The sequence below is a fragment of the Scyliorhinus torazame genome, chromosome 28 (genome assembly GCF_047496885.1).
Source record: "Scyliorhinus torazame isolate Kashiwa2021f chromosome 28, sScyTor2.1, whole genome shotgun sequence".
Taxonomy (NCBI): Eukaryota; Metazoa; Chordata; class Chondrichthyes; order Carcharhiniformes; family Scyliorhinidae; genus Scyliorhinus; species Scyliorhinus torazame.
Genome location: NC_092734.1, coordinates 42,609,084 through 42,626,530, shown reverse-complemented (window position 1 = coordinate 42,626,530; position 17,447 = coordinate 42,609,084). Strand labels below are relative to the sequence as shown.

Genomic DNA, 17,447 nt, shown 5'->3' with positions numbered 1-17,447 from the left:
AGGACTAATCGGATAGCTCTTTCGAATAGCCATTAAAGACAGGATGGGCCGAATGGTCCCCGCCAGTGCTGTAAAGTTCTAAGATTTTATGACGTTTAATTCCAATTGTTTGCATTTACCCCCCTCGGTCTCTTGGCCTTTTTGTTTTTGATCAGAAGGCTGTGGATTCAAGCCCCACTTTGGTTACTGAAGAACAAAGAAAAGTACAGCACCTGCCTCCTTCATCGGCCCTCCAAACCTGTGCCGGTCATGATGCCCTAACTGAAAACAAAACCTTTTGCCCTGGCTCGATCTGTATCCCTCTATTTCCTTCCAATTCATGGACCCATCCAGGTGCCTCTTAAATGTTGCCAATGTGCCTGCTTCCATCATATCCTCTAGCCGCGCGTTTCAGGCACCCACCACTCTCTGTGTGAAAAGCTTACCCTGCACATCTCCCTTAAGAACAAAAGGAACAAGAGGAATAGGTCTCACAGCTTCTCGAGCCGGTGTTCCATGTAATTCCTACAGTGCAGGAGGCCATTCGGCCCATCGAGTGTGCACCGACCCTCTGAAAGAGCACCTTACCTAGGCCAACTCCCCCACCCTACCCCAGTAACCACACCTAACCTGCACATCCCTGGACACACATTTGATCCACCTAACCTGCACATCTTTGGACAGTGGGAGGAAACCGGAGCAACCGGAGGAAACCCACGCAGACACGGGGAGAACGCGCTGACTCCGCACAGACAGGAACCTGATGCCGGAATGGAACCTGGATCTCTGTCTCTGTGAGGCAGCAGTGCCACCCAGTGTTGATTATACATTCATTGTGTTTAATTATATGCAGATTGTGTGCATTAATGAGGGCTTTAATCCCCTATAAGCAGAGACAGGCTGAAGGTATAGTTGTTCAGCTGGTCGGACGCTTGTAATGTGCAACTCTAAAAATAAATAGAAAGAGTGTGTAAAGATTGGCTCCAGTGCTATCCTTCACCAACTGGCTTTCTGCAGTAGAACAGGCTGCTCCACCATTCACTAAGATCACGGTCCCTCTGAATTCCCATATTCCTGACAATCCAACAATCTATCCCACACCCTGGAATACATTCAATAAGTCAGCAACAACAGTGTTTCACGTGAGAGAACTGCGAAGGTTCACAACTGACATTTATCCTCATTTCAGTACAAAATAGACCGAATCCTGGGACCGGCGCTCCCAGTGCCCCTAATACTGGGACCGGTGCTCCCAGTGCCCCTAATACTGGGATCAGCGCTCCCAGTGCCCCTAATACTGGGACCGGCCGACCCAGTGCCCCTAATACTGGGACCGGACCTCCCAGTGCTCCTACTACTGGGACCGGCGCTCCCAGTGCCCCTAATACTGGGACCGGCCCACCAAGTGCCCCTAATACTGGGACCGGCCCTCCCAGTGCTCCTAATACTGGGACCGGCGCTCCCAGTGCTCCTAATACTGAGACCGGCCCTCCCAGTGCTCCTAATACTGAGACCGGCCCTCCCAGTGCCCCTAATACAGTGACCGGCCCTCCCAGTGCCATTAATACTGAGGCCGGCCCTCCCAGTGCCCCTAACACTGGGACCGGCCCTCCCAGTGCCCCTAATACAGTGACCGGCCCTCCCATTGCCCCTAATACTGGGACCGGCCCTCCCAGTGCCCTTAATACTGGGACCGGCCCTCCCAGTGCCCCTAATACTGAGGCCAGCCCTCCCAGTGCCCCTAATACAGTGATGGGCCCTCCCAGTGCCCCAAATACTGAGACCGGCCCTCCCAGTACCCCTAATACAGTGACCGGCCCTCCCAGTTCCCACAACACTGGGACCGGCCCTCCCAGTGCCCCTAATACTTATACCGGCCCTCCCAGTGCTCCTAATACTGAGACCGGCCCTCCCAGTGCCCCTAATACTGAGACCGGCCCTCCCAGTACCCATAATACTGATACCGGCCCTCCCAGAGCTCCGAATACTGAGACCGACCCTCCCAGTGCCCCTAACACTGGGACCGGCCCATCCAGTGCTGCTAATACTGGGACCGGCCCTCCCAGTGCCCCTAATACTGAGACCGGCCCTCCCAGAGCCCCTGACACTGGGACCAGCCCTCCCAGTGTCCCTAATACTGGGACCGGCCCTCCCAGTGCCCATAACACTGGGACCGACCCTCCCAGTGCCCCTAACACTGGGACCGGCAATTCCAGTGCTCCTAATACTGGGACCGGCCCTCCCAGTTCCCACAACACTGGGACCGGCCCTCCCAGTGCCCCTAATACTTATACCGGCCCTCCCAGTGCTCCTAATACTGAGACCGGCCCTCCCAGTGCCCCTAATACTGAGACCGGCCCTCCCAGTGCCCGTAATACTGGGACCGGCACTCCCAGTGCCACTAACACTGAGACCGGCCCTCCCAGTGCCCCTAATACTGGGACCGGCACTCCCAGTGCCCCTAACACTGAGACCGGCCCTCCCAGTGCCCCTAATACTGGGACCGGCCCTCCCAGTGCCCGTAACACTGGGACCGGCCCTCCCAGTGCCCCTAATACGGAGACCGGCCCTCCCAGAGCCCCTGACACTGGGACCGGACCTTCCAGTGCCCTTAACACTGGGACCAGCACTCCCAGTGTCCCTAATACTGGGACCGGCCCTCCCAGTTCCCACAACACTGGGGCCACCCCTCCCATGCTCCGAATACTGAGACCGGCCCTCCCAGTGTCCCTAACACTGGGACCGACCCTCCCAGTGCCCCTAACACTGGGACCGGCCCTCCCAGTGCCCCTAATACTGAGGCCAGCCCTCCCAGTGCCCCTAATACAGTGACGGGCCCTCCCAGTGCCCCAAATACTGAGACCGGCCCTCCCAGTGCCCCAAATACTGAGACCGGCCCTCCCAGTACCCCTAATACAGTGACCGGCCCTCCCAGTTCCCACAACACTGGGACCGGCCCTCCCAGTGCCCCTAATACTTATACCGGCCCTCCCAGTGCCCCTAATACTGAGACCGGCCCTCCCAGTGCCCCTAATACTGAGACCGGCCCTCCCAGTGCCCCTAATACTGAGACCGGCCCTCCCAGTGCCCATAATACTGATACCGGCCCTCCCAGAGCTCCGAATACTGAGACCGGCCCTCCCAGTGTTCCTAACACTGGGACCGACCCTCCCAGTGCCCCTAACACTGGGACCGACCCTCCCAGTGCCCCTAACACTGGGACCGGCCCATCCAGTGCTGCTAATACTGAGACCGGCCTTCCCAGTGCCCATAACACTGAGACCGGCCCTCCCAGTGCCCGTACTACTGGGACCGGCACTCCCAGTGCCCCTAACACTGAGACCGGCCCTCCCAGTGCCCCTAACACTGGGACCAGCCCTCCCAGTGCCCCTAATACTGGGACCGGCCCTCCCAGTGCCCCTAACACTGGGACCGGCACTCCCAGAGCCCCTAACACTGGGACCGGCCCTCCCAGTGCCCCTAATACTGAGACCGGCCCTCCCAGTGCCCCTAACACTGGGACCGGCCCTCCCAGTGCCCATAATACGGAGACCGGCCCTCCCAGAGCCCCTGACACTGGGACCGGACCTTCCAGTGCCCTTAACACTGGGACCAGCACTCCCAGTGTCCCTAATACTGGGACCGGCCCTCCCAGTTCCCACAACACTGGGGCCGGCCCTCCCAGTGCTCCGAATACTGAGACCGGCCCTCCCAGTGTGCCTAATACTGAGACCAGCCCTCCCAGTGCCCCTAACACTGAGACCGGCCCTCCCAGTGTCCCTAACACTGGGACCGACCCTCCCAGTGCCCCTAACACTGGGACCGGCCCATCCAGTGCTCCTAACACTGGGACCGGCCCTCCCAGTGCCCTTAATACTGGGACCGGCCCTCCCAGTGCCCCTAATACTGAGGCCAGCCCTCCCAGTGCCCCAAATACTGAGACCGGCCCTCCCAGTACCCCTAATACAGTGACCGGCCCTCCCAGTTCCCACAACACTGGGACCGGCCCTCCCAGTGCCCCTAATACTTATACCGGCCCTCCCAGTGCCCCTAATACTGAGACCGGCCCTCCCAGTGCCCCTAATACTGAGACCGGCCCTCCCAGTGCCCCTAATACTGAGACCGGCCCTCCCAGTGCCCATAATACTGATACCGGCCCTCCCAGAGCTCCGAATACTGAGACCGGCCCTCCCAGTGTTCCTAACACTGGGACCGACCCTCCCAGTGCCCCTAACACTGGGACCGACCCTCCCAGTGCCCCTAACACTGGGACCGGCCCATCCAGTGCTGCTAATACTGAGACCGGCCTTCCCAGTGCCCATAACACTGAGACCGGCCCTCCCAGTGCCCGTACTACTGGGACCGGCACTCCCAGTGCCCCTAACACTGAGACCGGCCCTCCCAGTGCCCCTAACACTGGGACCAGCCCTCCCAGTGCCCCTAATACTGGGACCGGCCCTCCCAGTGCCCCTAACACTGGGACCGGCACTCCCAGAGCCCCTAACACTGGGACCGGCCCTCCCAGTGCCCCTAATACTGAGACCGGCCCTCCCAGTGCCCCTAACACTGGGACCGGCCCTCCCAGTGCCCATAATACGGAGACCGGCCCTCCCAGAGCCCCTGACACTGGGACCGGACCTTCCAGTGCCCTTAACACTGGGACCAGCACTCCCAGTGTCCCTAATACTGGGACCGGCCCTCCCAGTTCCCACAACACTGGGGCCGGCCCTCCCAGTGCTCCGAATACTGAGACCGGCCCTCCCAGTGTGCCTAATACTGAGACCAGCCCTCCCAGTGCCCCTAACACTGAGACCGGCCCTCCCAGTGTCCCTAACACTGGGACCGACCCTCCCAGTGCCCCTAACACTGGGACCGGCCCATCCAGTGCTCCTAATACTGGGACCGGCCCTCCCAGTGCCCCTAATACTGATACCGGCCCTCCCAGAGCCCCTGACACTGGGACCAGCCCTCCCAGTGTCCCTAATACTGGGACCGGCCCTCCCAGTGCCCCTAACACTGGGACCGACCCTCCCAGTGTCCCTAATACGGAGACCGGCCCTCCCAGAGCCCCTGACACTGGGACCGGACCTTCCAGTGCCCTTAACACTGGGACCAGCCCTCCCAGTGCCCTTAATTCTGAGACCGGGCCTCCCAGAGCCCCTGACACTGGGACCGGACATCCCAGTGCCCTTAACTCTGGGACCAGCCCTCCCAGTGTCCCTAATACTGGGACCGGCCCTCCCAGTGCCTTTTCCACCAAGACCAGCCCTCCCAGTGCCCCTAATACCGAGACCGGCCCTCCCAGTGTCACTAATACAGTGACCGGCCCTCGCAGTGCCCACAACACTGGGACCGGCCCATCCAGTGCCCTTAATACTGAGACCAGCCCTCCCAGAGCCCCTAATACTGGGAGCAGCCCTCCCAGTGCCCCTAACACTGAGACCGGCCCTCCCAGTGTCCTTAACACTGGGACCGACCCCCCCAGTGCCCCTAACACTGGGACCGGACCATCCAGTGCCCCTAATACTGGGACCGGCCCTCCCAGTGCCCCTAATACTGAGACCGGCCCTCCCAGTGCCCCTAATACTGAGACCGGCCCTCCCAGTGCCCGTACTACTGGGACCGGCACTCCCAGTGCCCCTAACACTGAGACCGGCCCTCCCAGTGCCCCTAACACTGGGACCGGCCCTCCCAGTGCCCCTAATACTGGGACCGGCCCTCCCAGTGCCCCTAACACTGGGACCGGCCCTCCCAGTGCCCCTAATACGGAGACCGGCCCTCCCAGAGCCCCTGACACTGGGACCGGACCTTCCAGTGCCCTTAACACTGGGACCAGCACTCCCAGTGTCCCTAATACTGGGACCGGCCCTCCCAGTTCCCACAACACTGGGGCCGGCCCTCCCAGTGCTCCGAATACTGAGACCGGCCCTCCCAGTGTCCCTAACACTGGGACCGGCCCTCCCAGTGCCCCTAACACTGAGACCGGCCCTCCCAGTGTCCCTAACACTGGGACCAACCCTCCCAGTGCCCCTAACACTGGGACCGGCCCATCCAGTGCTCCTAATACTGGGACCGGCCCTCCCAGTGCCCCTAATACTGATACCGGCCCTCCCAGAGCCCCTGACACTGGGACCAGCCCTCCCAGTGTCCCTAATACTGGGACCGGCCCTCCCAGTGCCCCTAACACTGGGACCGACCCTCCCAGTGCCCCTAACACTGGGACCGGCCCATCCAGTGCTCCTAATACTGGGACCGGCCCTCCCAGTGCCCCTAAAACTGAGACCGGCCCTCCCAGTGCCCCTAACACTGGGGCCGACCCGCCCAGTGTCCCTAACACTGGGACCGGCCCATCTAGTTCTCCTAATACTGGGAGCGGCCGTCCCAGTGCCCCTAATACGGAGACCGGCCCTCCCAGAGCCCCTGACACTGGGACCGGACCTTCCAGTGCCCTTAACACTGGGACCAGCCCTCCCAGTGTCCCTAATACTGGGACCGGCCCTCCCAGTGCCCTTAATTCTGAGACCGGCCCTCCCAGTGCCTCTAATACTGAGACCGGGCCTCCCAGAGCCCCTGACACTGGGACCGGACATCCCAGTGCCCTTAACTCTGGGACCAGCCCTCCCAGTGCCCCTAATACCGAGACCGGCCCTCCCAGTGTCACTAATACAGTGACCGGCCCTCGCAGTGCCCACAACACTGGGACCGGCCCATCCAGTGCCCTTAATACTGAGACCAGCCCTCCCAGAGCCCCTAATACTGGGAGCAGCCCTCCCAGTGCCCCTAACACTGAGACCGGCCCTCCCAGTGTCCTTAACACTGGGACCGACCCTCCCAGTGCCCCTAACACTGGGACCGACCCTCCCAGTGCCCCTAATACTAAGACCTGCCCGTCCAGTGCCCCTAATACTGAGACCGGCTCTCCCAGTGTCACTAATACTGAGACCGGCCCTCCCAGTGCGCCTAATACTGATACCGCCCCTCCCTGTGTCACTAATACAGAGACCGGCCCTCCCAGTGCCCACAACACTGGGACCGGCCTTCCCAGTGCCCCTAATACTGATACCGGCCCTCCCAGTGCTCCGAATACTGAGACCGGGCCTCCCAGTGTGCCTAATACTGAGACCCACCCTCCCAGTGCCCCTAATACTGGGACCGGCCCTCCCAGTGCCCCTAATACTGAGACCGGGCCTTCCAGTGCCCCTAATACTGAGACCGGGCCCCCCAGTGCCCCTAATACTGAGACCGGCCCTCCCAGTGCCACTAATACAGAGACCGGCCCTCCCAGTGCCCACAACACTGGGACCGGCCCTCCCAGTGCCCCTAATATTGAGACCGGCCCTCCCAGTGCTCCTAATACTAAGACCGAGCCTCCTGATGGTGTCTCAGTGACCACCCCACCAAGACCCTTCAGGATCTTGTCCAGTTCAATGAGATGACCTAAACTCCAGACAGTGCAGAGCCTCTCTGCTCAAAGCTCTCCTCACGGGATAACTCTCCCACCCCAAAACACGTCCGAGCAGAGCTGTGTTTTGTCCCAGCATGCCATCTTCTGGGCAAGGTGGAGTCAGAGTTGAAGGGTTCTCTGCCATGACCTTTAATCAAGAGGCATTTGTAATCTTTTTACTGGGTCTGTGGAAGCCGCAATGATTTTAAAGAATGTTTGAAAAGGACTTAAGCATTTGCAGCGATTGTAAAGGGATCAATGATAACTATCTGAGCTAGTAAGGAGTCTGTGTTTGTTGTTTCACGTCTTTACCGACACTGCTATCAGAGACTTTGCTGCATTCACTTTGTGTTTGGCTTTCAATTTATCGACTATTTTGGTATTTTGGCAGGCTGGGCACAGCAAAGTGACATCATTGGATTTCTGTGCATGCATGGACCAGTGTGGAGAGCGGTATCATATTACACTGGCAGGAAATAAGAAATATTGGTTTGTGTGACCTGCTGACCTTGATCTGACAACAATCCCGGCAGGAAAGAAGAAAGAATCCTTGTGCCTGACAAACCCAGGAGAGCTAGAAGCAGAGGAGCTGGAGGGTGACTGCAATCAGTGCACAGATGCTGACACAAAGAGAAAGCAGACAGACAGAAAGAGAAACACGGGGAAGCAAATCACCCTCAGTAAGAGATCGTTTTTCATGCCTGACAGAAGCACTTGGAGGAGACACTGGGTGAGCTGGCTAAAAAGATGTAAAACCTGGTAAGCTGTGTGAATAACTCAGACGCTAAAGAGCTGGGCCAGAACAAAGCCAAACTATAACATTGAATATTATTGTATGAAGTTGATCTTTTCTACCTAGTACACCCTAGTTGTGACTGTAACATTACATTCTGTAGTCTTTCCTTCCTTCCCTATGTACGTGTTGTCTGCATAGTATGAAAGAAACAATACTTTTAACTATATACCAACACAATGCTGGAAAATCTCAGCAGGTCTGGCAGCATCTGTAGGGAGAGAAAAGAGCGAACGTTTCGAGTCCGATGACTCTTTGTCAAAGTGAACAGAGAAAGTGAGAAATATTTATACTGTGGAGTGAGAATGAAAGATGAGTCAAGGCCACAGAACCCAGGGAAACCGGGTGCTAACGGCCACAGAAACCCAGGGAAACCGGGTGCTAACGGCCACAGAAACCCAGGGAAACCGGGTGCTAACGGCCACAGAAACCCAGGGAAACCGGGTGCTAACGGCCACAGAAACCCAGGGAAACCGGGTGCTAATGGCCACAGTAACCCAGGGGAAAGATGCTAATGGCAGTCCCCAGAGAGGACAAAAGATGTGAAAGGTCAAACAGCAGAGAAACTAACATCAGAGGGTGAACTGTAGATGTGGGGGGAGGGGAAGGGGGAAGCAAAGAGGAGAAAGGTGAAGGAAAGGTGGATAAGATTGAGGGGAGGGGGGGGGGGGGGGGGGGGGGAATTAAATATATATTAAGAAAGAATGGTAAAAGACAGTTAAAGGCCAGATGGAAGGACATCGAATTGAACAACTTCAGATGATCAGCTCCACCCCACCTCGACCCATTTGTTTTCATCCCATTTCATTTTAACTGTCTTTTAACTGTCTCAAAATGTTAGCTCATTTCTCTCCCTACAGATGCTGCCAGACATGCTGAAATTTTCCAGCATTTTCTCTTTCGTTTCAGATTCCAGCATCCGCAGTAATTTGCTTTAATCCAATGGAAAGGGTGAAAACTGTTGTCAAATAATCTGAATGAACAAAGAACAGCGAATTGTGGAACTGTGCAGCTCAGCAATGCCATACATGCGGAGGGACTGTGCAGCTCAGCAATGCCATACATGCGGAGGGACTGTGCAGCTCAGCAATGCCATACACGCGGAGGGACTGTGCAGCTCAGCAATGCCATACACGCGGAGGGACTGTGCAGCTCAGCAATGCCATACACGCGGAGGGACTGTGCAGCTCAGCAATGCCATACACGCGGAGGGACTGTGCAGCTCAGCAATGCCATACACGCGGAGGGACTGTGCAGCTCAGCAATGCCATACACACGGAGGGACTGTGCAGCTCAGCAATGCCATACATGCGGAGGGACTGTGCAGCTCGGCAATGCCATACATGCGGAGGGAGACTGCTGTGTAAGACAGATCTTTTTGTATCAGCTATTTAATTTGCATTGGTTCTGATTTGAATTGAAGTAAAATTTACAAAATGTGAAAATCGCGATGTTATTTTCTTCATTGGGATCCTGTTTAGTAAATTTGGTTGACGGTTCCCCCTCAGGGATCATTTCTCTTGGGTAATGTTTCATGGCAATGGCAGGAAACTCCCCGGTCTGTGGTCCAGGAGGTATTTTGCATTCCCACACTTGTCCCAATTGTTTAATCTGCAGTGATCCTGGTCCCACTGCATTCCTGCTGCTCCAGCCTTCCATTCAGCAGAGATCCACAATCATTTCCCTCCCCTGCATCACCTGAGCTTCCCCGTCAAGGTATTCCGGGTCATTTTGTCCTTACCTGTGGAAGGTTTTGGCCATGCGCACTGCAGACTGGACAGTGAAAGCTTTGGGATTTCTCTTGCGTGGATCCTCTTCATCGCCCACACCCAGCCCATTCAGGCGGCGCTGTTTCTTCCTGGCAGCTTTCGGCCCACTGTGTCGCTGATGATGGGCCTTATTAACCCCGTCCTCCATGGTCTTCCTGTCCCAACAAAACACTCAGTCACATCTGCACTTCTCACGTTCCAGTCCATCGCTCACGTTCTCCCTCCAGCTGGCAGCTAGTCCGCAGCACCTGCCCACTCACCCAATGAGCGGACTGACCTACAGCCAGGGCACTGAGATTGGAGCGACTCTGGCAGCCAGTGTCTCTTCCGCCCACAGCATTGCACTACCCCCAATCTCTAACACGTCCCGGCTCCCCCCCAATCTCTGACACGTCCTATCTCCCCCTCAATCTCTGACAAGTCCCGTCTCCCACCCCAATCTCTGACACGTCCCGTCTCTCCCCCCAATCTCTGACACATCCTGTCTCTCCCCCCAATCTCTGACACGTCCCGTCTCTCCCCCCAATCTCTGACACGTCCCGTCACCCCCCCAATCTCTGGCACGTCCTGTCCCCCCCCCAATCTCAGACACGTCCTGTCTCTCCCCCCAATCTCTGACACGTCTCGTCTCTCCCCCCAATCTCTGACACGTCCTGTCACCCCCCAATTTCTGGCACGTCCTGTCCCCCCCCAATCTCTGACACGTCCCGTCACCCCCCCAATCTCTGGCACGTCCTGCCCCCCCCCAATCTCTAACACGTCCCATCTCTCCCCCCCCCCAATCTCTGACACGTCCTATCTCCCCCCCAAATCACTGACACGTCCTATCTCCACCCCAATCTCTGACAAGTCCCGTCTCCCACCCCAATTTCTGACACGTCCCGTCACCCCCCCCCCCAATCTCTGACACGTCCTATCTCCACCCCAATCTCTGACAAGTCCCGTCTCCCCCCCAATCTCAGACAAGTCTTGTCTCCCCCCCAATCTCTGACGCATCCTATCTCCCCCCCCAATCTCTGACACGTCCCGTCTCCACCCCAATCTCAAGACACGTCTTGTCTCCCCCCCAATCTCTGACACGTCCCGTCTCCCCCACAATCACTGACACGTCCCGTCTCCCCCCCCAATCTCTGAGACGTCTTGTCACCCTCCCCCCACCCCCCCAATCTCAGACACATCCTGTCGCCCCCCACAATCTCAGTACGTCCTGTCTCCCCCCCCAATCTCTGACACGTCCCGTCACCCCCCCCAATCTCTGACACGTCCCGTCTGGTCTCGGGGCTGGTTTAGCACACGGCTAAATCGCTGGCTTTTAAAGTAGACCAAGGCAGGCCAGCAGCACGGTTCAATTCCCGTACCAGCCTCCCCGAACAGGCGGCTGACATGTGGCGACTAGGGGCTTTTCACAGTAACATCATTTGAAGCCGACTTGTGACAAGAAGTGATTTTCATTTCATTTCTCTCTCCCCCTCCCCCCCCAATCTCTGGCACGTCCCGTCTCCCCCCCCCCCAATCTCTGACACGTCCAGTCTCCCCCCCAATCTCTGACATGTCCTGTCTCCCCCCAATCACGGACACGTCCCGTCTCCCACCCCCTCAAATCTCTGACACGTCCTGTCGCCCCCCCAATCTATGACACGTCTCGTCTACCCCCCAATGTCTGACATGTCCCATCTCCCCCCCAATAAATGGCATGTCCTGTCTCTCCCCCCCAATCTCTGACACGTCCCATCTCCCCCCCACACACTGACACGGCCTGTCTCTCCCACCCCCAAATCTCCGACACATCCTTTCTCCCCCCCCAATAACTGACTCGTCCTTGCCCCCCCCCCCAAATCTCTGACAAGTCACATCTCCCCCCAATAACTGACACGTCCTGTCTCCCGCCCCCCCCCATCACTGACACGTCCAGTCTCCCCCACAATCTGACACATCCTGTCACTTCCCCCAATCACTGACACGTCACATCTCCCCCGCCAATCACTGACACGTCCCATCTCCCCCACCCCAATCTCTGACACATCCTGCCCCCACCCCCCCCTCATCTCTTACACGTCTTGTCTTCCCCCCCAATCTCTGACACGTCCCGTCTCCCCCACAATAACTGACACGCCCTGTCTCCCCAATCACTGACACGTCCCGTCTCCCCCCCAATCTCTGACACGTCCCGTCTCCAACCCCCAATCTCTGACCCGTCCGGTCTCCCCCCCCTCAATCTCTGACACGTCCCGTCTCCCCCTCAATCTCTGACACGTCCCGTCTCCATCCCAATCTCTGACACATCCCGTCTCCCCCCCCAATCTCAGACACGTCCCGTCTCCCCACCCCCAATCACTGACACGTCCCGTCTCCCCCTCCCAATCTCTGACACGTCCCGTCTCCACCCCAATCTCTGACACGTCCCGTCTCCACCTCAATCTCTGACACATCCCATCTCTCCCCCCCCCAATCTCTGACACATCCCGTCTCCCACCCCCAATCTCTGACACGTCCTGTCTCCCCCCCCCCCAATCTCTGACACGTCCCGTCTCGCCCCCGCAAATCTCTGACACGTCCCGTCTCCCCCTCAATCTCTGAGACGTCCCATCTCCCCCCCCCAAGCTCTGAGACGTCCCGTCTCCCCCCCCCAATCTCTGACACGTCCTGTCTCCCCCCCCCAATCTCTGACACGTCCCGTCTCCCCCCCACAAATCTCTGACACGTCCTGTCTCCCCCTCAATCTCTGACACGTCCCGTCTCCCACCCCCAATCTCTGACACGTCCTGTCTCCCCCCCCCCCAATCTCTGACACGTCCCGTCTCGCCCCCGCAAATCTCTGACACGTCCCGTCTCCCCCTCAATCTCTGAGACGTCCCATCTCCCCCCCCCAAGCTCTGAGACGTCCCGTCTCCCCCCCCCAATCTCTGACACGTCCTGTCTCCCCCCCCCAATCTCTGACACGTCCCGTCTCCCCCCACAAATCTCTGACACGTCCTGTCTCCCCCTCAATCTCTGACACGTCCCGTCTCCCCCCCCAATCTCTAACACGTCCCGTCTCCCCACCCCCAATCTCTGACACGTCCTGTCTCCCCCTCAATCTCTGACACGTCCCGTCTCCCCCCCCAATCTTTGACACGTCCTGACTCCCCCCCCACAATCTCTGACACGTCCTGTCTCCCACTCCCAATCTCTGACACATCCCGTCTCCCCCTCCCAATCTCTGACACGTCCCGTCTCCCCATCTATCTCTGACACATCCCGCCTCCCCCCCAATCTCTGACACGTCCTGTCTCCCCCCCCCCAATCTCTGACCCGCCACGTCTCCCCCCCCCAATCTCTGACACGTCCCGTCTCCCCATCTATCTCTGACACATCCCGTCTCCCCCCCAATCTCTGACACGTCCTGTCCCCCCCCCCCCCCAATCTCTGACCCGTCCCGTCTCCCCCCCCCCCCACACTCTGACCCGTCCCGTCTCCCCCCCCCAATCACTGACACGTCCTGTCCGCCCCCCCCCAATCACTGACACGTCCCGTCTCCAACCCCCAATCTCTGACACGTCCCGTCTCCCCCCCCAATCTCTGGCACGTCCTGTCCCCCCCCCAATCTCAGACACGTCCTGTCTCTCCCCCCAATCTCTGACACGTCTCGTCTCTCCCCCCAATCTCTGACACGTCCTGTCACCCCCCAATTTCTGGCACGTCCTGTCCCCCCCCAATCTCTGACACGTCCCGTCACCCCCCCAATCTCTGGCACGTCCTGCCCCCCCCCCAATCTCTAACACGTCCCATCTCTCCCCCCCCCCCAATCTCTGACACGTCCTATCTCCCCCCCCAATCACTGACACGTCCTATCTCCACCCCAATCTCTGACAAGTCCCGTCTCCCACCCCAATTTCTGACACGTCCCGTCACCCCCCCCCAATCACTGACACGTCCTATCTCCACCCCAATCTCTGACAAGTCCCGTCTCCACCCCAATCTCAAGACACGTCTTGTCTCCCCCCAATCTCTGACACGTCCCGTCTCCCCCACAATCACTGACACGTCCCGTCTCCCCCCCCCAATCTCGGAGACGTCTTGTCACCCTCCCCCCACCCCCCAATCTCAGACACGTCCTGTCGCCCCCCACAATCTCAGTACGTCCTGTCTCCCCCCCCAATCTCTGACACGTCCCGTCACCCCCCCCAATCTCTGACACGTCCCGTCTGGTCTCGGGGCTGGTTTAGCACACGGCTAAATCGCTGGCTTTTAAAGTAGACCAAGGCAGGCCAGCAGCACGGTTCAATTCCCGTACCAGCCTCCCCGAACAGGCGGCTGACATGTGGCGACTAGGGGCTTTTCACAGTAACATCATTTGAAGCCGACTTGTGACAAGAAGTGATTTTCATTTCATTTCTCTCTCCCCCTCCCCCCCCAATCTCTGACACGTCCCGTCTCCCCCCCCCCCAATCTCTGACACGTCCAGTCTCCCCCCCAATCTCTGACATGTCCTGTCTCCCCCCCAATCACGGACACGTCCCGTCTCCCACCCCCTCAAATCTCTGACACGTCCTGTCGCCCCCCCCAATCTATGACACGTCTCGTCTACCCCCCAATGTCTGACATGTCCCATCTCCCCCCCAATAAATGGCATGTCCTGTCTCTCCCCCCCAATCTCTGACACGTCCCATCTCCCCCCCACACACTGACACGGCCTGTCTCTCCCACCCCCAAATCTCCGACACATCCTTTCTCCCCCCCCAATAACTGACTCGTCCTTGCCCCCCCCCCCAAATCTCTGACAAGTCACATCTCCCCCCAATAACTGACACGTCCTGTCTCCCGCCCCCCCCCCCATCTCTGACACGTCCCGTCTCCCCCCCAATCACTGACATGGCCTGTCTCTCCCCCCCCCCCAATAACTGACACGCCCTGCCATCTCCCCAATCTCTATGACACGTCCCGTCTCCCTCCCCGAATCTCTGACACGTCCTGTCTCTCCCCCCCGAATCTCTGACACGTCCTGTCTTCCCCCCAATCTCTGACACATCCTGTCACTCCTTCCATTAACTGACACGTCCTGTCTCCCCCCCGATCTCTGACACGTCCCGTCTCCCCCCCAATCACTGACACGTCCAGTCTCCCCCACTATCTGACACATCCTGTCACTTCCCCCAATCACTGACACGTCACATCTCCCCCGCCAATCACTGACACGTCCCATCTCCCCCACCCCAATCTCTGACACATCCTGCCCCCACCCCCCCCATCTCTTACACGTCTTGTCTTCCCCCCCAATCTCTGACACGTCCCGTCTCCCCCACAATAACTGACACGCCCTGTCTCCCCAATCACTGACATGTCCCGTCTCCCCCTCCCAATCTCTGACACGTCCTGTCTCCCCCCCAATCTCTGACACGTCCCGTCTCCCCCACAATAACTGACACGCCCTGTCTCCCCAATCACTGACACGTCCCGCTCCCCCCCAATCTCTGACACGTCCCGTCTCCATCCCAATCTCTGACACATCCCGTCTCCCCCCCCAATCACTGACACGTCCCGTCTCCCCCTCCCAATCTCTGACACGCCCTGTCTCCCCCCCAATCTCTGACACGTCCGGTCTCCCCCCCCCCCCCAATCTCTGAGACGTCCCATCTCCCCCCCCCCAAGCTCTGACACGTCCCGTCTCCCCATCTATCTCTGACACGTCCCCCCCCCGGTCACTGTCCCTCTTTCACTCCTTCCCCCTCCATCACCTTTATTATTGATTATTTTCCTCCCACGTGGGTTTTCTCTCCGGCCAGTCTGTGTACCGGAAGTGCTAAGTCCGCCTCTCAAACCCGTCCCCCGGTCCGCGCTGCCGGTGCTCCGGTTCCCGAGTTTCCGCTTCCGGTTTCCACGCCGGGGAACCTGCCCAATGCCCTTCCGGCCACGCCCCTCTCGCGGTGACAGTTTCCGCTGAGCTGCTGCCTCCCGGGAGGAGGGGGAGTGGAGACAGGTCCCAGACACCCCTGTCTGTCTGGGGTCTGTCCGTCTGTCTGGGGTCCGTCTGTCTGTCTGGGGTCCGTCCGTCTGTCTGGGGTCCGTCTGTCTGTCTGGGGTCCGTCCGTCTGTCTGGGGTCCGTCCGTCTGTCTGGGGTCCGTCTGTCTGTCTGGGGTCCGTCCGTCTGTCTGTCTGGGGTCTGCACCTTCTGTAAGAATAAACAATAATCTTTATTATTGTCACAAGTAGACTTACATTAACCCTGCAATGAAGTTACTGTGAAAAGCCCCTAGTCGCCACATTCCGGCACCTGTTCGGGTACACGGAGGGAGAATTCAGAATGTCCAAATTCTTTCGTGACTTGTGGGAGGGAACCCACGCAGAACATGCAGACTCCGCACAGAGTGACCCAAGCTGGGAATGAAACCCAGGTCCCTGTTGCTGTGAAACCACATTGCTACCCACTGTGTTACCGTGCTGCCTTGTGGGGAGTTTCAACATTGTCCAAGTGTCTGCGTGGGTTTCCTCCGGGATCTCCCGTTTCATGCTACTGTCCACAGATGTGCGGGTTAGGTAGATTGGACATGACTGTTCAAAAGATTAGATGGGATTATTGGGTTGCAGGGATGGGGTGATCTTTGGGAGGGTCTGTGCAGACTCAGTGGGCTGAATTCTTTGGAATGATAGATTTCTAATTGTAAGAGGTTAATGATCTAGGAGTACAGGTCCACAGGTCATTGAAAGGGGCAACACAGGTGGAGAAGGTAGTCAAGAAGGCATACGGCATGCTTGCCTTCATTGGCCGGGGCATTGAGTATAAGAATTGGCAAGTCATGTTGCAGCTGTATAGAACCTTAGTTAGGCCACACTTGGAGTATAGTGTTCAATTCTGGTCGCCACACTACCAGAAGGATGTGGAGGCTTTAGAGAGGGTGCAGAAGAGATTTACCAGAATGTTGCCTGGTATGGAGGGCATAAGCTATGAGGAGCGATTGAATAAACTCGGTTTGTTCTCACTGGAACGAAGGAGGTTGAGGGGCGACCTGATAGAGGTCTACAAAATTATGAGGGGCATAGACAGAATGGATAGTCAGAGGCTTTTCCCCAGGGTAGAGGGGTCAATTACTAGGGGGCATAGGTTTAAGGTGAGAGGGGCAAGGTTTAGAGTAGATGTACGAGGCAAGTTTTTTACGCAGAGGATAGTGGGTGCCTGGAACTCACTACCGGAGGAGGTAGTGGAAGCAGGGACGATAGGGACATTTAAGGGGCATCTTGACAAATATATGAATAGGATGGGAACAGAAGGATACGGACCCAGGAAGTGTAGAAGATTGTAGTTTAGTCGGGCAGTATGGTCGGCACGGGCTTGGAGGGCCGAAGGGCCTGTTCCTGTGCTGTACATTTCTTTGTTCTTTGTTTGTTGACCTGGCTTTTTAGAACAGGAAAATCAAAGATAAACGATACAAGATAAATTACCAAGAACAGAACTGCTGTTGCATGGAACCTTTCAAAGATTGGTAG

The 17,447-nt window shown here is 57.8% G+C and overlaps 1 protein-coding gene across 3 annotated transcripts in view; it reads right to left on the bottom strand.

Annotated features, from left to right (window-relative positions):
* The window catches only part of LOC140403425 (ribosome biogenesis protein BMS1 homolog), a 246,155-nt gene extending 230,346 nt beyond the window's left edge, over positions 1 to 15,809 (bottom strand). For 2 of the 3 annotated variants that reach the window (XM_072491337.1, XM_072491339.1), the window contains exons 1-2: positions 15,700 to 15,809; positions 9,958 to 10,140 (exon numbers count right to left, since the gene is read on the bottom strand). In XM_072491337.1, coding sequence (XP_072347438.1) covers positions 9,958 to 10,133 — 176 coding nt within the window. In that variant the 5' untranslated portion in view covers positions 10,134 to 10,140; positions 15,700 to 15,809. The remainder of the gene's footprint in view (positions 1 to 9,957; positions 10,141 to 15,699) is intronic. The other variant, XM_072491338.1, reaches the window with a different exon arrangement.
* Between the last annotated feature and the right edge of the window lie 1,638 nt (positions 15,810 to 17,447).